Source organism: Phalacrocorax carbo, chromosome 2, assembly GCF_963921805.1.
Source record: "Phalacrocorax carbo chromosome 2, bPhaCar2.1, whole genome shotgun sequence".
Taxonomy (NCBI): Eukaryota; Metazoa; Chordata; class Aves; order Suliformes; family Phalacrocoracidae; genus Phalacrocorax; species Phalacrocorax carbo.
Window position 1 is genome coordinate 118,821,952 of NC_087514.1, and position 23,406 is coordinate 118,845,357.

Below are 23,406 nucleotides of genomic sequence, written 5' to 3' on the forward strand. Positions count from 1 at the left end.
CAATGTACTTACAGTATGAGTCTTACTTTTGTGGTTTTTAAACAGTGTTCTGAACAAATTTTTTAATTAAGTGGTATATATGAGACTTTAGTGATTGGGCAGTTTGAATATAGCTGTAGAGAATTTAGGTCAAAGGAGGTAATATTTTCCAAATGTTTACATTTTTACTTAATAACAGTGCAGCTCTGACCTTTAAGGGAACGTGCTAACTTCAACTCTGTATCTGACAGCTAAAATGGATGCTGTTAGATTTTTCTTTTGAAAAAATTTAAGGGTTTCCTCTAAAACTAAATGAAAAAGAAGCGTACTTAGATGTTAGCCAACACGTTTCTTTTTAACTCTGTCTCCTTTGGCACAGTTAAGATTTGTAGAATATTTGAAATATGTATTGAGAAAGAAAATTTTTGTAGTGCTTAGAAGAAGAATTATATGTGTAAAAAAAAAAAGGGGGGGGGGCAAAATTAAGAACTGATTAATGAGTCCTCTACTGTAGTTTAAACTATGGTGTTAAGTATTTTCCTTGTTTTTCTCGGCAATTCAGACATCCTATAAAAACCTGTTGTTCTGTCATGCTAAGTAAGGATGGCTTGAATCCATGCATAGTTCAAAAGACTTCTAAAAAGTATGGAAATACATGAATTTTTGCCCTGAAAGGGAAATCATATTTCTTTTGTAATTTTATATTGATGTGTAGCTTTAAATAATACTCTCAAGTACTTCATTTTATAGTGCATTCTTCTGTCTAGCCCATTCTGCCAGGAATAATTCTTAATGTTGCCTCAGTTTAGTCTAAATGAGAGTAGTCTATGACCTTTTTCTGTGGTCACTGAACATTGTACCAGGAATTTCATTTCAGTTATTGGATCAGTCTATCAGCCATGGGAACTTAAGGCGGAAGGGTCTTGAGCTTATGTTCCTTTGTGATGGATGTCACCAGCATCAGGAGTGAGAGAGCAGGACTGACCATCACCGCTAGATGGACCTAAGACTTGGATAGGCATGCAATTGGTGCTCAGGTTCTCTCCCCTCTAAGTTTTTCTTCAAACACAAAGTGTTTGAAGATCTTATAAAGTTTGCAGTGCAAACTTTCTGGATTAACGTTCCCCCCCCCTTTAGCAGTTTTGGGTTGGGGTTTTTTGCTAGTCATAAAGCTGTTTAGCATTCACATATTCTTTCATCACACTTGATTTTGAGCCTTTTTTGATAGAAGTGTTTTACATAACCTTCAGGATCTTGTGAGTATCCATGTAATTAAAATCCTCACAAGTTTTTTTGACACCTAATATTATGCACTTTCAGTTTAATTTGCACTCCTTTTCAAAGCAACTGTGAAACCTGTATGTGTTCTGAAGTATTGCACAATGTGTCTGCTGGCAATGGTTTCGACTCTACATATGCAGCGATGCAAGATGTGTAACCATTAGCACTCAGGAATGACATATCATGGTTTGATAAAAATGCAGTCCAATAAAAACATCTGCTTAATCCTTAGTCCTGGTCAGAAAAGCCAACCATGTTATTGATTGTAAGAGGAAGTATTACAATGGTAAGCAGAACGACATTGTGCCACATTAATCCACGTGTGGATTTTGGGTTTCCCATCTCAAAAAGGTTATAGTAGAACTGCAAAAGTGCAAAGAAAAGAGACACAGAGGTCTGGAATTGCCACTGTAGAAGAGATTACTCTTCTGTATGCTTTAATCTGGAAGGTGATGATTGAAGGGGAAGTATGATAGCATACACTCGTGAGTGGCTCATACGAGGTGAATAGGGAACAGTATTGCTGTTCACTGCATCTTCTAGTGTAAGAACTAAAGAAAACTTGCAGTTTTAAAAAGATGATACTGCTTCCTGTAGGGTTAAGCTCAGCTGTGCCTTAGGGTCCTGGGTTTACTTGAATTAGACTGGACAAATTAATGGAAGAAAAATCCGCTGAGAGCTATTATGTTCAAAAGATCTGCTTCTGTCTCAAAATCCTTGGGCTGCAAATTCCTTTAGGTTGGGGAAAGTGTTCTGTGTACCTAGCTTGTACTTGCAGGGCTTCTTCTGTTGTCAAGTGCTTTAGCTGGGTGGTTGGGGTAGGTAGACTTTTGGTTTGAACTGAGTCAGGTTCTGCTTTATATACTGAAAACACGTGCATGCGAACCTTTCTGTATTGTAAGTTTTTTAGTTATTAGTGGTTGAAGTTTGTCTTACCACTCCTTTTGTATGAGAAACCAGATTGGTTTTTATGATTTAAACAGAATTACTTCTTTTCTGAAGCAACAGTTATTTCTTTGAGAAATCAGCAGTTTAAAAGTACACAGTAATAGTTTTGAGTTATGAGGTTAATATTTAGTCAGTGCTGTTTATTTGGTTGGATGTGAATATGTTGGTATTAATGAGTACATGAATTAAACAGTAATTTCGAAAATTCAGAAACAAATTTGGGCATGAAGTTCTTATTTAAGCTCTTATTTTTAGTTTTATGGATTACAAAATGTCGAGTATTTAATATCAAGCTCTGCTTCAGTCCTTTAACTCCAGTAGGAATTACTTGTGTTGAGTGTAGGTGTCTGTATCTCTAATTGTACCTGACTTAAGAAACATTCTGGAAATTTCTCCCTGATTAAGGAAGGTAATAATAATAATTTTTAAAAAAAATCCTATTTTTAAGTTGTATCCTGCTCTGTCTCAGTGTGAGTTATTCAGTAGTCATATCCTGAATTTTTATCATCATTTCCTAACATAAGTTTTATCCTGGTATTTCTAATTGTGATTTATGTTGTCATGTTTAAATGTTGTGAAATATGTATCCTTAAGCAGATAGCATACGCAAAAAGGTATTTTTCACTTACTCAAAAATACTTTTTTATTTTAGACTACCAAAAGTAATTAGGTTCTGTAATTTGGTGTAATATTGGGTGTTTTTGTGTGTGTGTGTGTATGTGTGAGCGTATGTGTGTTTTACTATAGAGAAACTTGCTGGAAACTGTGGCCACAAAATGGAATATGTACTCTTAGGAGTTTTCATGCTAAAAATTGCCTATGATTTTTTTTCCTCATTTTTAGTTCAAGAATTATTGACAAGTTATAACACTTTTAAGTCCTTTTACATTTTTAATTGAATAATTAACATCTGTGATAAAATTATGGGGTTAACGGTGCTGGTATGCTATTAATTTATTATGCTAAAATGATTCTGAAGGCTGGTATGTTTCAAATAATCTGTCATTAGAAATGTCCTTTATAAAAAGTCAAATATTTATCTAAATTACAATTGGAGATTGAGTATTTATGTGTGTAAATATGTATCTATCTTGCCATGTACTCAGGTCATTGCAGTTATATGTAAAATCAGGTGGTACCTCGTCTACTTTCCATGTTAATTCATGTTTATTTCAGTGGGAGTTTGATTCACATAAGGGCACTTGTTTGCATGAAAAACACTGGAAACTATTCTGTTTGAATAGACTTCTTTGAGGGTTTTTTATGCTTTCTTTGGCTATGGTACATTACTTGGAGTTGGTATGAAATCTGGTTTTTGTCATACCTTACTTCCTTTGGGTCTTTTTTTGAAGTATAGTGGTGATCACATTACTTTTTGTACAGGCAACTCGAGGGAACATAAAGACTGGAGCAGGTCAGATCAAGGGTCTTGACTAGCCTGCTGGTTTTGTATCTCACAGTGGCCACAAGTGTATGTCTAAAAAACAAAAAGATCAGAAAGGGTAAGCCTATCTGACATGTCCACCAAGTTCTTTCTCTACAAGCAACTGAAGACCTTTCTGAGCTGGCCGTAGCTAACTGTGTGTTTAGGATTCACAATAGACGTCTTTTCCATGGCCTTGTCCAACCACCCTTGTAGGCCTGTTTAAACTGCTCGAGTTCCCAGCACTGTGGCAAGGTGCTGCACAGCCTGACGTTGCATAGCGTGAAGAAACAGCTCCTTTTGTCTGTTTTGAACAGGGCTCCTATCAGATTAATTGATTATTTCTTGTTTCTAAATTCTAGAAATCAGCAAACAGTGGCTCTTCATCCACTTATGAAACCCTTGACTTTATAAATCTCAGTGTTCCCCCTCAGTTTGCTAAAACAGTTTTCTGGACTACAAAGCCATCGTTACTTTGGTTTTTTTAAATGGAAGCTGTTCCACACTTTTGATCATTCTTGTCGCTTTCTCAGAATATTTTCAATTTTCATACATAATTTTTGAGATGCAGGACCACAGTGGAGGGTTCAAAGGGTGGATGAGCTGTGGATACCATACAGTGGTGTAGTAGCGATGTTAGGGGTTTTTTGGTGTTTGGTTTTGGATGTTGTTTGTTTTTTTTTTAATTCTTCCTTCTTTTCCTTTAACATTTCACTTTGGTTTTTTTGACTGCTATCATTGAGCTGTCATTTGTGTGAAACTCTTTCCTAATCTGAGATTATTAGTTCATATATGAAGTTAGGACTTTTCCCCCACCATGTGCATTACTTCATGTACATTAAATTTCAGATGCAACTTGAGATGCAGTCTTTCTCCCTCTGTTTACACAGATTCCCTTTCTGTGAACAACAGAGATCTCAATGTTTAACATAGAACATTTCCACAGGATTTGTGTTAGATTAAAGCTCTTTTTACTCAGCCATTATAATTGGACAATTGTCACACTTATTAGAAAAAAACATGTTTGGGAGGTGCTTGGGGATGGGTAACGGGATAATTGCACTCCCTTTTAATTAGAGATTTAACTGGTGGTATCATCTTCAGAAACCACATGACTTCTGTCACACCCCTTTCCTCCAAATGTTCCTTAGCATTTGCTGACTTTTCCCTACATTTTAATTTAAATAGTGCAGCAGAAGTAGCTAATCTTCTGGACTGGTAGCTGGTTCTGCTGTGAATAATATTAAACAAATTAAATTATCTTTTACCCTCCATCCTCCTCTGCTTTTATCAGTAACTGCTAAATCTCACCTCCTGTTCTTTAGGCTTTTTTTCTCTCATTCTGTCTTGCAATGCCCACACCTTGGCTACATTTCATTTTATTTAATTCTTTCCTATAATCACTTTGTAATTTTGTAGTATTCATACATATATATACACACACACAAACACACGCATACAGATATATACACACATATATAGTATATGAGTGTGTGTATACATATAAAACATACATATATACATATATGTGACATTGTTTACGTTAGAAATCTCAATGTCATTGTGACCTGATAAGTGTTCTTCATACTGGATTGTGTGACATAAAAAAAAAAAGAATAAATGTGCGTAGTCCCAGGAGTTACGTGCCAGTTGATCATGAGCAGGGGAGAAGGGAGCGTGGGGGACAACAGCTTTGGGAAGCTGACAGGGCTGCTCTTGTCTGTCAGTGCTGCCTGCCCCAGGGCTAGCTGGAGCGCAGCCCTGCAGCCTTCTCTCACTCCCACCCCAACCTGGCCAGTCACTGAATCACAGATCAAGTCAAAGGGCACACGGAGACCTGGTGAGGAGGAGCAAATATGCAAAATGCAAGTGCTGGGAAAAAGCGTGACTGTCAATTCTTCCTAACGTGAGACTTCACAAGCCTAGTACCAAGTTATGTCCTTTATGGATTAGAAGTTATGGTGAGAAATCCTGACCTTACCATAGTACGTCTGAATTTTATGAGAAATTCTAAAAGGGTCATATAGAAACAAATCACCATCAATGAAAATGTTCACCCAAAGTGGTTAATTTCTGCACTTAAATATTTATTTATTTTTGCTGTAGAAGCAATATTAAAGCAAAATCTTATTCCTCCCAAAGTTTCTGTTTGAAAGGCTGATTAAGACCGGTCTGCCAATTTACTGTTTCTGCAAATGCAAATATCAAGACAGAGAAAGCATTTAAGGAAAAAATACATACTGAATTAAAGCTGAGACACATGCTTTTCAGAACAGTTACTGATCTTGTGACCAGAATTTTACTGTGACATTATCTCTGTTCTGTCAAACGACTGAGGTATATCTCCTGATCTCATCTAAATAAATATTGGTGTAGGAATGTGGCAATTGCACACTGTACGTTTATTGACCAGCTGCATTCTCATCACTAAGGTAGTAAGCTATTGTGTCCTTCACAGTAGAGCTTGTAAAAGAATATTGAATGTCCGCAAATGGTTTCTGGCTGGCAGAGGTTCCACATTATGCTTCTGAACATTGATCATTTATCTAGAAGTTTATCTGGTTTGGCTTCAGGCATGTATAATACATTCCTGATGTTAATGTCTTCCTGAAGAGTTCCTATTGTGGGATGGTAATTAGATTTTAGAATGTCAGTCTTTGGCAAAGCAAAACAATTTAAAACTTAATATTCTGCTTTTGACTTTCTGTTTTAAACTGTATTCATTTACTCATTGTCTTATATGCTTAGTTCCTAAATGTTTTGTTTTATAAAATGTTTCTATAGGCAAAGCTTTAAAATAATTGCTTTGCTAAAATAGATTTATAGACAAATATGTGCAAAAAGATTAAGCCTACCATGATCCAATCTTAATTTACTCACTGTAACTTTCTAATTATAGTTATAACAGTAGCAACATCTTGGAGTCAGCTGAAATTTTAGTAGTGTCTTTTTTTTTTCCTCTTAGGTTTGTTTTTCAAGTTCCCTGTTTGTATTACAAGGTTCAGTTTCTGCCCCTTGCTTGCTTTGAGCAAGTAGTTCTTTACTATTCATGTGGGTACAGGAAGCAAAATTGTGCACTAGAACTGTATTCTTTCTTTTTCATTTGCTTGGTCCCTTTCAAACTCCTGCCCACCAAATATAATAATAATAACCTGTTCAAATGTCTTGGTGCTACATAGGGTCACTGACAGTTTTCACTCTGCAGTTTAAGTGGTAGTCATAGATCGATCCCTATGGCAGATACCTAAGCACTGTTTGGTGGGTGACATGATATGGCAATGGAAAATTGAAAGTAGTGTGATTTGATACAGAGTTTGGCAATAAATTAGATTGTGTACAAGGACAAAACAGGTTTCGTTGAGTTACTTTCCTCGAATAAAGTGTGCACCAAGCAGAAAGGATGCGTGCAGAGGTTGATAGCTCCTTTCACTACTGTAGAGAGCCAAGAAGGATTATTCTGCAAACGGCCCAACTCATTTGTGGCTGTACTTTGTGAAGTTCCACATTTGCTTGCCCTGTAACAAGTTCTGGAGCAGGATTTAAATTCACTGCACGTAGCTATCTTTAGGGCTCACATCTGGATGGCACTGCAGGAGCATATTGCTGAAAGCAAACAGACTAGCAGTTTTGATGGTAACAATGGAGTCTGAGAAAACACTGGATGCCTGAATAAGATTCCATTAAAAAAGGGGGAGCGAGAGGGATGTCTAATGCAGTCCATTTAATGCAGAACTCTCCAGAGAGTGAAGTGGAGATTATGCCTGCTGCCCTTTTTATTGAAGATTGGTATAGAAGATGCTTGTTGGGTGAATGGTATCTCCATAACAGACTCTCTATTGCTCATGAATACGTTTCTAATTATATCTTAATGATCTCAGCCGCAAATAGGAAAACAAAAATCTTTGTCTCCCTGAGTGGTTACCTCAGTGGCTGCAGGATTGGCAAGGTTTAGATTATCCATCTCCTCTCACTAATCCCAGGAGACTTCATTGTGAGAAATGAGACTTGTTTATGATGGTGAATTAAATTGCTGTAAAAGGTTATTTCAACAGACATTTGGGAAATCATAATAAAATAATTTAGTAAAAATGGGAGCTAGAGTATGCTTAATGAAACATGATTAGATTTAATTTTCTTGCTATTTCAGTCATTAAAGGTACATTATCCTTTCTCAGACCTCATTTGGGCTCTTTGCCATGGACCCACTCTTGGTAGCAGCCTGAAACTTGCACGTTCCATTAGGATATGAAAATGGCTAATGATACCCTACTCTCCTCTCCCTGGCTTTTGTAAAATTCCTGTTACCAGCTTTTCAGATGTATTTTGGCTGTTTTTCTCTTTCATCCTTTTATTCCTTCTCACATCTATTGTCCACGTTTTTCACTATGAATAACTATTCAGGGAGGATAGGTTGAATGAAATGAAGTAAAATACTATAGTTACCTTAATAACTGTAAAATGGCTTATTACGAGTAATTAAAAACTTAACTCCATTAGTTATTACTAGAACCCTGTGTTCTAACAAAGTTAATATTTAAATCAGTTCATATAAAACATGTTTCTATACTGTCTTAATCCAGTGGTCCAATGTGGGGTTTTTTGGGGGTGGGGGTGGTGTTGGTGGTTTTTCTTTTTCTCCTTTATTCTTTCCTTTTACAGTGCAGTGACACATTGTGTGACATTATATATTGGCTAAGATTTCTGTCTGGCCTCTAGTGATAATAAATGTAGTTCTCAATGACGTTTTATGCCTCTCAGCATCAGAATGCTACTTGGATCTAAAATTATCCAGCTCCTTTTCAGGCTATGACTTCATATGAGAATAAAACTACTCTTTGTTGGTAGACAACTTGGGCAGAGCAGCAATATCTTGCTAATAGGAGCTGGTCATGGCTCCGTGGTTTTCAGGACTCCACTATGTTGTTTGAGGGAGGAGATATTGGGTTATTTCAGTGTTTCATGGTATTATTCCAATTTGGGAGTATTCCACTGAGAAAGGCTTCTTGTGTTCAGGGTGAAATTTCTGCACAAAGTGGCATAGGAGGCAGAGAAGGGAGGCAGATCTCAGGGTAAATGCCTTAGGGGAAGGGGCCAAGCTGAGATCCCAAGTTCAGAATCACCCAGAGGGAATGGCTGATACTGGGTTTCTGAAGTGCAAAATAAGTATTTTGACTACTAGGCTAGATGTTTTGCTAGCATCTCTCACCATCTCCTACTGAAGTTGCTTCAGTTCGTATATATTAAATCTTTGCCATAGCAGGGGTCTAGGGAAAGGAAAATCTAGCTCTGTTTTGAAACAGTGTAGAGTCTCAAGTCATTAATTTTTCAGTGTTAGAATAGTTTAATTTGACTTTTGTATGTCATAGTTAAAATAATTTACGAGAAAATGCGTGTGTGCATATATGTATATACTCAATGTATCCTGTCTTCCTTTCAAAGCAATAGACATAAATTCTCATATAATCACTTAGTGTCTGTTTACTACTGAAATGAGCTACTGGGGGGTGGGGGGCGAGGAGGGGGCGGGAAATGGTCACTTTCTTGGGGGTTGAAGGCACTGTGTTTCCAGTGCCTTCATAGTGTATCTCCTATGTTGCCAGGAGATAACTTCCTTAATAGTCATGAAAAGCAGGAAGGTTTGAATTGAACCTGAGCTCAGAAGAAAACACGAATTGATGACTGGAATATATCTCCTGTAATTTACTAGAATTTATTTTTGTAACCTATACGAATTTTCAAAACTGTATTCCTAAAGTTCATTTCTTGAATCAGTATGTAGGCACCTAAATAGAAATTACTTGGGTGAAAGAGGTGGGGCAAGACTATGAAGAAAACTATAATAAATCATTTGGAGATTACCCTGGAAAGATGTGAAAATTAAAATATAGTGTTCAATATATAGCTAGTAATAATAAAATGCAGAACAACTTATCTGACTTTGAGAAAGAAGTAGGACTTGTTTAGAAGAGCTCCCTATTTTGCTGATGTTAGTCATTCTTGATTCTGTCTGATCCATCTGTTAATCTCTAATAATTGGAATAAATTATGGGTGATATCATACACAGCAGCAAGAGGTATATTTTGTTTTAAGTCATGGCATCTAATACTGCTTTGCAAATGCTTACAAGAAGCAGAATTACTGTCCTTTTGTTGTATTCTTGTAGATCTGAGTTAAGACCAGCTTTTAAACCCAAAGTTGTGCCCTTACTCTTCTTTGAAATGTAGGAGTGGGCTTCAGAACAACTGAGCGTGAGAGTTTTCAGAAGTGGTGCTTGGCTTGTGCTGGGCAAGTGCACAAAGAGGGCCTCAGGGAGTACCAGTGGGCCCTGTACTACTGAGTATATCTGTACCATGGATATTTCAAACTGTCTACTGCCTGGCACTATTGACATTGCCACTATGGGAGCAAGACTCAGGCCATTCCAAAATTGATTGTGCTATAGTTTATACACTCAGTGAAGTAATTTCTGTTTTCTGTCTTTGCTTCCTAGTTTGATATTTTGGGTGATGAGAACTGTCATGCTTTATGTCTATGCCTTTTATTTAATAGCAGCCACTATGTGAAAGCATGGATGTTGTCACTCAAGTGACTAGATCATAGAATCATAGTGGTCTGGGTTGGAAGGGGCTTTTAAAGATCACCTAGTTCCAAGCCCCTTACCTTGAGCAGAGACATCTTTCACTAGATCAGACTGCTCAAAGCCCTCTCCAGCCTGACCTTGAATATTTCCAGGGATGGGACATCCACAACTTCTCTGGGCAACCAGTACCAGTGTCTCGCCACTCTCATAGTGAAGAATTTCTTCCTTATATGTAATCTAAATCTACCCTCTTTTAGTTTAGGTACCATCTTAAATTCACAAGAATAGTAATCTATTAGCATGTACAAATTTATATTATTATGTTGCAAGTATATTTCTAATAATTATTATTATTATTAATTCCATTCTTGTTAGCTGTCATTTCTTTCTCCGTTTTACTTCCTTCTCATCAGTTCTGGTTCTGCTTTGTAGTCTAGCATTACTGGCAGCCTACTGCCGGCTAAGGAGACAGTTGTCTTCCAATATCGGTGAAATCCAGTGGCTGGAGGATAAAATTCGTGTGACTGATGTTGCATTCATGCTGTCAGTATTTTATAGAGCTAAAATGGGGCTGCCACTTCATAAGTATTTTGCTGAAATACATACCTGAAATATGACCTACTAAAGTGAACTTCATCATGTTCACTTTTTCTAGGGTCACAGGCAGAGATAGAGTAAGTATTAAATGCAAAACAGGAAGAAAACAAATACAGGAAAAAAGATGGTGATGAAAGGAAAAAAATGTTATTTCTGTCTCAGACCAACGTGCCCAGGATATGTATGCTGTCTTTCATTCTGCCGCCGCAGGCAGAACTAGTTTAAAAACAAATTCTGTGGAGTCTGGAAACTGCAGCAATATCCTAGAAGAATTTAAGCAAGGAGAAGGTACTGTCATTTGACTTTGAAGTTCTGTCTTTTTAGTCCCTAGATTTATTTATTATTTTTAATTTTTCATCCTAACTACATGCCATTCCTGCCAGTAAACAGTAATAAAGGAAAATCATGTTAACCTTGGACAGAATTTGATTAAAGAATAGGTTTGTTGGCTTATTTTTTAGACACCAAGTTAGGCTGATGGGTGGATCGGATCTTTGTGGGAGATTTTTTGGGTACCAGTAAGCTTCCTTCCTGTTGTGTCTACAAGAGAAAGTGTGATTTAAGTATTTGCATAGAAGAAGACGCTGTACTTCCTTTTAAATTTTTTTCATTTGTTCCAATTCAGAAGTCTGGCTGTGAATCCAAACTGCTCCTTCCAAATATTCTGCAATGTGGCTCTTAGTACCAGACTTGTTTGTCTGAAAGCAGTGAGATCTTCGGTGGCAATGAACACTACAGGTTTTTTAGGCCTGGATTTCACAAATACTTATTTTCTAAACTGACATTAAGAGAGGTAGCGAATACTTCAAGTCTTACCTAGTTTAAATATGTGTATCAAATTCACTGAGGAGAGTTTTAATTGCTGTGGCATGGACACAGTTAGGACTACTATGAATTGTAATCTTGCCTTCAAATTCTGAACCTTTTCCCCAGTATCATAGTTCAATTCTGTTCAGACCATTGATTTTCACTTTCACCCCAGCCTTTCTTATTCTTGGACTTTGTATACACAGCTTGGCATAAGAAGAAAACTCATTCATCCTTGAGTTCTTGAATCGGTGCCAAGATAACACTGTGATATGTGTGATGTGAAAGTGTGTTTGTGTAATACACATACTGTTTATCAGGGAACATTAACTAGAGATAGAGTTGAGAGTAGAGATTATGTACCACTAATTCATAGAAGAAACTTTACAGAGATGTTTCACCAATAAAACCTTTTCCTATATTTCATAGAGATACTGTAATATAGCTAAAATATTTTTCATTCCTAGATTTGTAAGTATTTAATAATTTTGTTATAGTAAATGTTTGCTAATGTTCATGGTCCTTAATGAAATGATTAAAAAAAACCCACAAACCAAAACGCAAAACTAACTAAACAAACATGTATTTGAGTCTACCATCCATTATATTTTTTTCAGTGTTCAGGTGTCTGGAAACAGTAAAATGGAGGAGACACCCAATTCTGTAACCTTCTGCAACATCAGAAGGAAGGGAGGAGGCTGGTGATGTGAAAGGCGTTTTTATAATGTAAGTGTTGGGCCAATTGTGGATTGTCTTGTCTTGACGATGAATATTAAGCAAAGAAAAATAATGCCAAGTAAAATCTCCCTACAGTATTTCTTTAGAGTATATATAAATTTCATTCTTAAGCAAACAGCTTTAGTGTTGAGCATTAATGTTTATTAACACCACAAAAGAAGTACTGTGATAAGTAGAGTTATTTAATGATTTTTTTTAATTTACACTTAATAAACAGAGTGTTTTGCTAGATAGAGTTTTCACTTCTAGCAATCAGTTCATAATTTCTCTTGCCTTGTTTGCCTAGTGTCATAGGAGGAATAGAGTTTGATTAGACCATAATTGCTTGTCTATCGAAGCCCAGGATGGGAACATGAAAGAGATGCACTCTCTCTCATGGGATAATAATGCTGGCTGTATTACTCCTCAGTACTTCTGCCAGTCTGTTCATTGAGGAATATTGTTAGCACTCCCCTGCTTCCTGCCTTGTAGCTTGGTGCTTTGGTATAAACTAACAGAAGATGTAGCTTGCTGCTATAGGAATAACTTAAGTGAGGAAAGACTGGGAGATTAATTTGCTAGAACATCCATACACAGTTGTATGTGTGTTTTGAGCTGAGTGAAAAGTGTTGATAGCTGATAGTCTGATTGTTGAGTATATTTGTTTTCTAAATGCATATCTCGCTGGGAAAATGCAAAAGCCCTATGAACAGGTGTCCAAGATTGAGATTAACAGGCTGCCTTTAAAAAAAAAAAACAAAAAAAACAAAAAAAAACCCCAAAACCAAACAAACCAACCACCATAAAAAAGCGAGAATTTCCTAATGTTTTTCAGGCTAGTAATTAACTACTTAAATCATCCCTAAAAACCCTAATAATAGAAAATAAGAAATAATAAAATTACTTAGAAGATGCCAGATATGAGACTATACCATGAATATAGTAACAGAAGATACAGCAGATGCTTCCTTTTGACATAACAGCCCTTCATTGTTTTCAACTTTAATGTAATTTGAATAAGCTAATTATTAACATTCTCTGTTGCATTACAGATTGAGTAAAGGTGTATGTGTGAAAAAACAATGTCTTTTGAACTAAATAGTATTTTGGGTATAGACGGTATAGAGCAAAGGGTAAAAAACAAAAATTAAATATGTAAATTCATTTTTCCTGCCACTTTCAGCAGCATGAATGTGGTGGGTTGACCCTGGCTGGACACCAGGAGCCCACTGAAGCTGCTCTATCACTCCCTCCTCAGCTGGACAGGGGAGAGAAAATATAACAAAAAGCTCATGGGCCAAGATGAGGGCAGGGAGAGATCACTCAGCAATTACCGTCATGGGCAAAACAGACTTGACTTGGGGAAATTAGTTTAATTTATTACCAATCAAATCAGAGTAGGATAATGAGAAACAAAACCAAATCTTAAAAACACCTGCCCTCCCCCCACTTCTTTCCAGGCTTAACTTTACTCTGGATTTCTCTACCTCCTCCCCATCAGTGACACAAGGGGATGGAGAATGGGGGCTGCGGTCAGTTCATCACCTGCTCCAGCATGGGGTCCCTGCCATGGGAGACAGTCCTCCATGAACTTCTCCAACATGGGTCCTTCCCTTGGGCAATAGTTCTTCACAAATTGCTTCAGTGTGGGTCCCCCATGGGGTCACAGCTCCTACCAGAAAACCTGCTCCTGCATGGGCTTCTCTCAACACAAGCCACAGCTTCTATCAGGAGCAGGCTCTCCACAGGCTGCAGCTTCATTCAGGGTGCATCCATCTGCTCTGGCATGGGGTCATCCATGGACTGCAGGTGGATATCTGCTCCACTATGGACCTGCGTGGGCTGCAGGTGGACAGCCTGCCTCACCATGGTCTTTGCCACGGGCTGCAGGGGAATCTCTGCTCTGGCACCAGGAACACCTCCTCCCTTTCCATCTGCAGTCTCCTTGGTGACTGTAGAGTTGTTTCTCTCTCATATTCCCACTCTTCTCTCTGGCTGCAATTGCACAGGTTTTTTTGTTCCCCCTTCTTAAGTATATTATTGCAGAGGTGCTACCACCATCACTGATTGGCTCTCAGCCTTGCATGGCAGCGGGTCCGTCTTGGAGCCAGCTGTCACTGGCTCTATTGGACATAGGGGTAGCTTCTAGCATCGTCTGACAGAAGCCACCCCCATAGCCCCACCACTACCAAAGCCTTGGCACACAAACCCAATACAATGACTATCTGACCCTCAGCCCAACTTAATTATGGTAGGGGAAAAGCATTTTTTCCTTGTTCAAACAGGTTCCGTTTCTCTGTGTTTCTTTGTCAGCCCATGGCTTCTAATTCCACACCTTTTTTTCCAGCACCACTGAGTTTAAGTCTGTGAGTATGAAGAATAAAACATTCAATTTGAGATTAAGAGGGAACCTTTTTCCCATCCTGTTCTACTTCCTCAGAAAAGTCTTGTCTTTTCTCAGGTGTTTTTTTTTTAAGTTGTTAGGGAAAATGGCAGGAAAGGTATTTCCATCTGGATCTTGCACACCTCAGTAGGTAGTATAATCACTGAGTCAGTCTCAGTTTTTGCTTTTAACTACTAATTTAGCAACTAGTTAGCTATCGAGAAGGGAGAAGAGACAGAGACCCTTTTCCTAACAATTGATGATGCATTTGGGAATGCAGAGTTAAGGAGACCAACGTTCAGATTCTTGCACAGCCCAATTCCAACAGAGACTTGAAACCAAATTTTCAGTATCCTAGGTGAGTGCCCTAACTTAGTACCCGATTCAGCATAAGGCTCTTTTTATGATTTAAAGCAGAAATTCCATTCTGAATTCTTCAAACCTTGTCCAGTCAAAAATTTTAATATGATTCTTTGGATAAGTCTAATGAATCTATGTTCTCAAAATTAAAAATGTCACCAGCAAATTCCCCAAGCTCATCTAAACTTCTTTCCTTGTTAGTGGCAAAGTGTCTTTTACATCAAAGCAATATCCCCATGGAAAAAAAGATGTCAGTTGATTGGTATCTGTCATCCTGAAGTTGTTGAAGAACCAGCTTTTAATTAATGCTGAAAATGCAATTCTGAGAAATGAATATTTTGGTATGGAAATTTCTTGGTGTAATGGTTGATTTCCGCTCCCAAGTGACTTTGCAGTTCAAACGCCTCACCAATACGTGAGTCTTTCCAAGGCATCTACAGGTCTCTGATACTAAATATGAAGTTACTGCTGTGGTGGTAACAATTACTTCTAGAGCTTCATTGCTTCAGAACATACCAGCATGAATGCTTCTAGGGTGCTGGGATCTTCTTGATACAAGGAAGTTTAATTCTCCAGAGTAAGATATGTAATATAGGTGCTTTTCCATACTGTCTCTTCAGTCTTGAGCAAATTTTTTCTTTTAAGGGAGTTTGAGTGTTATTCACAATGAATAGCTGTAATAGTCAGGAAGCTGACTGCTTGGATACTGCTTTCTAGGTAATGGGGAAAATTATGTTTTTACAGGAAATTGCTTCAGAGTGTCTTCCCTGTGAAGAAGCCTGACTCCACTTGAGAGAGGAGCCTTCTCAAGTTCCCCCTGTTGACAGTAAAGAAAATTTCCCTTGAGAATGGGTTCTTTCCCTAAGGTTTTTAGGAGCAAAAAGAGAAGCTTTGAGATTTCATTGGTGCCAGAAATTTAGATGGAATTCTGTAGAAAGAATAAATGGCATTGCATTTAGAGATTTGCTCCTGAGTTACTTTGTGCTTCGTCTGTAACAGTGAATGTAAGATTGTGTGGCTGGTTATTGTTTTCTTTGTTGTGCTCAACAAAATTAATTCTTTGTCCAAAAACTAGGCAAAAAATGGTACATGAATTTTACTGAATTGGACCATTAGTTTCCTGTTGTTTGTTAGCTGGGGTTCTCCACCCACCCACCCAGATGGCTGACTGATTCAGTGAAAATTGACTAACACAAGCTTTCATGCCAATAATTGGGGTTTTGGGGTCAGATAAATACAAAGTGAAAGCAAGGACAAAAAGGAAGTCTTGCTCAAGGTTTGGGACTTTGGTAGTTTACACTATAAAAGTTATTTGTTAATTTTAAAATTGTATCAATATCTTAGCATCTTTCTCTTTTTGTGGTGTATAAAGTAGTATTCTTTTTTTCATCATGTATAAAGTAGTATAGGTGACAAGCCTTCATACAGTTTCCCTTTTAATAACCTTGAAGATTGTCTACCTCTAATTCTGAACAGATTTAAGTATTCTCTTTATATAGTTTATAAATCTCATGACTGCTGACATAGGACAGTTTTGTAATCCTTAGCTCGCTACTTAAATTTTCCTTCTTGGATTAGCATGGTTTATTCAGTTTCCACAAGTTTGAAACATGAAGTGGTCCTCTTAAAGGAGGAAAGGTAGTTAAGCTATTAATAGGTGGTGTTAAAAATGCTATGCTTGTTCACATGTCCATTCTTTGAAGTTGTAGTCTTACAGGATTTGAGAATAAAATGAGACGAGGAAGGTCACTGGCCTTATTTGTATTTTCAGTTCTTAATGTTTGTTGTACAAAAAAAGTACTTGTATGATCTTGACATAAGCTGGTTTTCTAAAAGTAACAAATCTCACCTTTTCATTCTACAGAGACAATGTTCTGTGGAGTTCTGTTGTAAATGTCACCTTTCCTCCTTACACCTCCTGAGATTCTGACCATTAACTCCGATAAAATTGCATGCTTGTCTCCAAGATAACAAGGAATTTGGGGAAATGAAAAGAATGTAACAAATGAGTTCCAGAATAAAAAGAAAGATTGTTAGGTCTCTGAAAATTTGAACTTAGGTATGGCAAGAGAACACACTTGTAAATTGATATACTTCTCAAAAATGGCTATACATCTCAAAAAGTATCTTATGAAGTTTTGCATTGCCTGCTGCAGTGGGTAGGAGAATAAAATCTAAGACTAACGCTACTGCTTTCTGTTGGTTGGTACTTGCCATCCTAGGTTTTTATTAATGGTATCCTTTATCCTTCATCAGTCCTTCAAAATTACTACTGTTTCGCTGTCCTTGATTGACTTTGGCTAAGCACTTGGCGACTAAGACTATAGATTGTCTCTTTTTTTTCCTCTCTTTTTTTTTCTTTTTTCAATATTCTGTGAAAGTTGCAAGACTTCTGATCTTTGTGTGTGGATTGGCTATATCACTGTTTTGGTACATCTGAGAAGCATGATTATTGCAGGAACTGGTTGCCAGATTAGTAGTTGCTCCTTATTGTATGACCATACCCAGAGGAAAATATTTGGAAATATTAGCTCTGTTAGAACTGTGCTTTTGAAAAAGGCTGACTTTGAAAAGCAGAATAGCAAGAGACATGGCTGTGCTTACTTCTGACTTAAATCATCAATAAGGAGAATAGTATTACCTTAATGTTAGAGATCCATATTTATAAGCTTTCAGTTTATGCATAACTGGTCTTACGCATCAAAAGCCACATGTTAAAGACCAGATTAGCCAACTATGTACAAAGCTGGATTAAATTTCTTTCTCCGTGGGCTTCCTCCTGTGATTGAAGAACGGTGTGTATGCTGTTGTGAATGTCCCTTGTAGGCTGCACGCTAATAACACCGTTTCATGCAGAAGGGTTCTACTGTTATGTCCAGAAAAGCTTCTGATCTTCTATTTCATATATACAAAATAATACATTATATAAAAATAAGCTAGGTTGAATGCAATATTAAACTGTGCTTTTGTTAGAGGTCCTTGTTAGCATCAATGCTTTGGTTTATCTCAACTATACTGTGCCAAAGAAACATCATATGAAAATGACATCATTTAGGAAATATAATTTGGATATGGTTCATTTCTATAATTTTCTTCTTTAACTGGATTTAATGTATGAAAAATCAAGTCTCCATCTTGTTACATCCCTTGATTTACCTAACTTGCATCCATAGGGTCACATATAAGACTGAGAAGGAGAGCTCTTTTATAGTTAAGTTTAATCACACTGATTATTTTGAATGAGTGGTAGTACTGTGGTGTATAGTGGTCCTTAGATTTAATTACAGCATTTCTGTAAACATAGCATTTAGTGCATTTTCTTCTGGGTTCTTAGATACATGAGTAGGAGGCATGTATGTGAGGTCTTCCAAATTGGTAACTTCTCACCACAATTGCTATCTCTTTTGTTATCTAAAATGTAATTAAGCTACTGTAGTTTGCCTGTGCTGTTCTAAGTTCTAATCCACTTAAAGGAAGAGAAATGGCAGCTTTAGCCATAGCATCTTGCCAGGATTCATACTCCCACTTTGCTAATTCACACTCTCTTACCTAACTGGCTTTAAAAAAATACTTCAACTGATTTCTTTTGTTAACGTACAACCCTTCAAAATTAGAATGAAAAGTTTAATGGCCTAAATACAGTGCCTGATTTATCTTCAGTGGTTCCTTTTTTTTATACTAGTATTTCCTTGTTATGCCCTTGGTATTTCATAGCTGTCCTTTTTAAGCACTGAAGCAATTAGTTTTGAGAAGGCTGATTCTTCAGGGTCCAGTGCGTTCCTGCCTTTCATTCGTCGAAGCTGTACATTTTAATGAAGTTGTTTCATCTGTGTTGCCAAACACTAGAATTTTGCTGCTTCAATTCTAATTATCTCTGCTGGCAAATGCTATGTTTTATTAAAGCTGTCAAGTGCGCTGTTCATTAAATATCCACAGTCTGTGGTGCTGTGCACACAAATTAGATCAGCTTTGCTCCTTGATAGATTATGAAGAAGTTAAATATTTTTATATAAACCTCTAAAATTGAGTCTAACAGCAATCAGCGATGACTTATCTAAGTAAAGCATACCTGTAGCTTCTTGAAACCTAGTATCTAGTCAAAAACCATCTGATACATAGGTTAAAACTCTAGTAGTACAGCTAAGGATACAGTTTGTAAGATTATTTTATTCATTAAGAGACCATTTTCCTTCCTCAAGATAGATATCTTGAATTCTAGTTTATATGTGTTTAGGGTAAGATAAGTTTTATTACGTATGCTTTGATATAAGTAAAAGCATCAGTGCTAGTCCTTCGGTAGAGGGTTGTATAGTGCAATTGATCTCCGTTAAAAACAAAGACGGCTTCATTTTAATGTTACTAACCTGGTTAATGCAAACGATATCTATTGTAAGAAACTACCAGCTTCTCTTCTAATTGCATATCTCAAAAGGGAATTTTACTAGAAAATGTTTACTTCAAATATATGGGGCAGTGATAGAAATAATTGTACTTGCAAAGAAAATGTTTGAGTCAGCTCTCATTTTGGCACTTATGGAATTTTTTCTTTTATTACTTTTATATTTTCATTGTATGTATCATTATCTTTAGTAACACAAATAGGCATTCTTACTATTTTATGTATTGTATTCTAAATGTTCTTTAGGAGAATTAATAAGGCATTGTGATGATAGACTACCAGATAAACACGTTGTTGATCTTTTGAAAAAAAATGGGGTTTTTACCCTTCAGCTATCTGAAAGAAATAACTTCAAATTTATTTTTAGTATTGTGGCCTTATGGTATCTCTCTTCTGTATTGGTTACCTTATCTTTTGAAGAATGTAGTGTTTATACTTTCCGACATTGCTTTTAAATTTATCAGGTTCTATTTTAAACCTTCAGAGGAACAGATACTTATTGTAGTCTTTACAGAAATCCTAAATGACATCTCAGAATGCTATGTAAAGTGAACAGAACTTTGGGGCTCTTGGATATATATATATTTTTTTAGGGTTTGTTAGAAAACTACAATCCTTCAAAGGTTGTGAGCCACTCTTCCTTGTCTCTTCTCCTTATGATCCAGTTTAAAGTGCTCTGTATGAATAGAAAATTCATACAGCCTGAAGCTGAATAGGAGGCTGTGTATGTTAATGTATTTCTTCATCTGTTAATGTATTATGCCTTATCATGTATATTTCATGGTATTTACAGGGAATAATAGCATTTAATTTTAGTTTTTGAGTGCAGAAACAGAAATTAATGCTCTCAAAGCAACCATATGAGCCTTTGCCTGTCAAAACCTTCCTTTCAGTAGTTGAATGTTTAAAGGAAAAAATTTGTTCTTCACATAGCGTGACCCTTTATACTACTGTGACAGAGGACTTTCCAAAGTGGCATTGAAGATGCATTTCACAGTATCCTGAATTTTATCAGACTAGTCAAGAAATAAAAATCAGGAGTTGTCTCACTTCAGAATTTCTTGCAACCGGTTATATGAGGTTTCCAGGCAGGGATTCAAATAGTGTGGCTTATCCGAAACGTGGTGCTGATGACTTAGTCCTGGCCAAACCCAAAAAGCAGCTTATAAACTAGAGATATCACTCTGAATGCCATTCATAGGTTGACTTGAAGTGAATTCTTGGAAGAATAGTAAAATATGTTTTTTGAGATTGCTGCTGACTAACAGTTAGGCAGCCTAATTCTGCACTAGCTATGGTATTTAGATGGTCAGTAAGATTATCCCAGAGGAGGATAGATTGCTGCTGTTGTTTTCAAGCATACATCTGAGACAGAAGGTCATAAAGACCTGAGCAAAGAGGTGTAGAAAATAAACTGTTCTTGGCTGCTGGTGCTCATCTCCTAAAGAAACTCTCAGGGACAGCAGTCCTTTGTGTTTATTCACAGACTCACATTCACATACTCACATTCTAATTTGGACCAATAATCTTTTGTCTTGTTCAATTTAAAATGTAACTTTTTTTCAAAAAATGAAGTACAGACAGGAGATGGATCAGAATAAATGGCATATTCTGTGGAGTATCTTCTTCAGAAGATAAGGTAACCAGCGAAGTAGTGGAGTGATATCAGTATATTGAGAGATTTGATGGGAAAGAGAAGCATGGAAGTCATCTAGGTGTGTGTGAAAAGTCTACAATAAGGGAAATGCAACAGTTTTTTCTTAATGTTGTTATTTTCACTTTGGATATATGTTTCTACTTTGTTTTGAGTCTGAAAAATTGGACAAAATATTTCCTGAACCTTGTAGAGTGATTTGAAATGTATTCAGGCTTATATTTTTATCTAGACTCAGATTTGGAAAAGCTTCTCATATTTTGGCTTCTTGGAAGTTACCTGAGTTACTACTGTCACTAGCATGAATGAATAAACAAATATTTTGGTTGCACTGCCTTATCCACCCTTTTCAGGTTGAGTGTGCAAGTGTGTTAACTACAACAGAGGAAAATAAAATTCTTTATAAACCCTGATGACTTCCTCTTATCAGCATAGTCTCAGAAAGTTGTGAAGAATCACTGAAGCAATCATCAAGCATAAGAAAGACATCATGAGTGATGCAATTCGATACAGAAATAGGTCTTTAACATGCATGTGAAATTAATTTTATACTTATGAAAGTATACAAACAAAAACAACAAATAGCTTTTACAACTTACTCTGGGTTATCAAGCTGAAACTGAAAAAAGTAAAATTAGTACCTTTAATAAAAGAAACACTACGCAAAAGGGAATGTTCCTGGTTCTGTATATATGGAGATTAGGTTGATAAAACTCTATGCCATTTCTGAAAGTCCTAAAATTTTACACCTAACTAGGAACTCTTTCAGTTCAAAATAACATAGGAGAAGTTTTGGTCCAAGATTTTAGATTTGGCTTCCTGAAATTGATATTCTCAACTCAGATATTTGGCTGGTTTTACAGTGTTTTAAATGTTGAACTTTAAGGGATTGAGAGAACATTTTGTTGTTGTTGTTTTTACAGGACCACCAAGACAGTATACTTGGCAATACAATGCAAACTGTGATCGCCTTACTGAATAACATAGTTGCTAATAAAAGCACGAACCTGATGTTACTCTTTGAAGAAGGTATGTTGTTTTTATCTTTAGTTATTCTCCTTACTGTAGATGTTTCCCAGTCTGTTGTAATATCTGGCACTGTATGGAACTCTAGACTTGTATGTATTTATATTCTACAGTGGTTGTTAGAAATCGCGTTGTAACTGACTGGTATGCCTCATCACTTCATCTACCTCCCCTACTGATTTGATTATAAATTTAAATTTTAGAAAGCTGTTCCTCCAAGAAAATATGGTTACAAAAGAATTACTGACTGAAAGTTACATTATGCCCATGAAGAATGGCTTCAGAAAGGAGTGGGCTAGAGCTCTGACCATAACAGTGCGGAGTGCAGGCAGAGAGCCTCTGCAAGTTCTTCCTTTTCTCACTGCTCAAACCTGTGAAAGGACAAGTTGTACAATATTTCTGCACTTTTAAAAAAACTAGCTTCTGTTCTGGTCCAGTGATGTAGACTAATGAAGTCTTAGTCTACAAATCATTCCATGTCTTCATTTCACTATGTTTTATCATTGAAGCTCCTTTTATTTAGAAATCAGTTCTGATTTACAAAATGAAGAGAAAGTTTCTGCTGTTGTAAATCTATATAAATTTTAGAACTTGTTTAGAAATATACACATTGGTAACATTACTTTTGCTTATTGTTAAGTGAGTGACATCCAGCAATACAGATCTACACTGCTGTTTTTGCTATTTCTATGGAATAAATAAAAAAAACTAGACTACTGGCATAGCAGTATATAGCATACTCCAGAGGGAAAAGGAAGAAATTTGCATAGAGAGACAGTGAAGAGACAGCTAAATCTCTTGTGAAGCCAAGACTTGAAAGAAAACCTTTTAAAAGTCTCTAGGAAAAGATTGGGTGTGGTGTGAGAGGGAAACTTCATCAGAGTCTAGCTTTTCTATAGTCATCACATCAGAGAAGAAACCAAATGAGACTTGGTATGATTAATGGTTTAAGTGTAAACACTGATGGTGATGATCAGATTTGAAGAATTGGATCTGCCTTAGATACATGATTAAAAAAAAAAATCAGAACACATACCAGCCTAAAACTCCATCAAGATTGGTAGTAGCGGTCATGCCCTCATTTTTGTAATTACCTTAGCGGTTAAAGCACTCACCCAGAAAGCGGGAGAGCTGAATTCCTGTCAGTTTACTCTGAAGGGATTGGATAGACAACGCCATCATTCAGGAGACAAACTGGAACTTGACATTATATCTCATAACATGCTTCTCTCCTCTGTTTCAAACAGATCT

General features: G+C 36.7%; 1 protein-coding gene across 8 annotated transcripts in view; it reads left to right on the plus strand.

Moving 5' to 3' along the window:
- The window catches only part of ULK4 (unc-51 like kinase 4), a 250,315-nt gene that overhangs the window by 137,200 nt on the left and 89,709 nt on the right, over nucleotides 1-23,406 (plus strand). For all 8 annotated transcript variants that reach the window (XR_010371656.1, XM_064444057.1, XM_064444056.1 and 5 more), the window contains one exon: nucleotides 22,053-22,158. Coding sequence is in view for 7 of the 8 variants with exons in the window: in XM_064444057.1 (XP_064300127.1) it covers nucleotides 22,053-22,158 (106 nt within the window). In the remaining variant the exon portion in view is untranslated. The remainder of the gene's footprint in view (nucleotides 1-22,052; nucleotides 22,159-23,406) is intronic.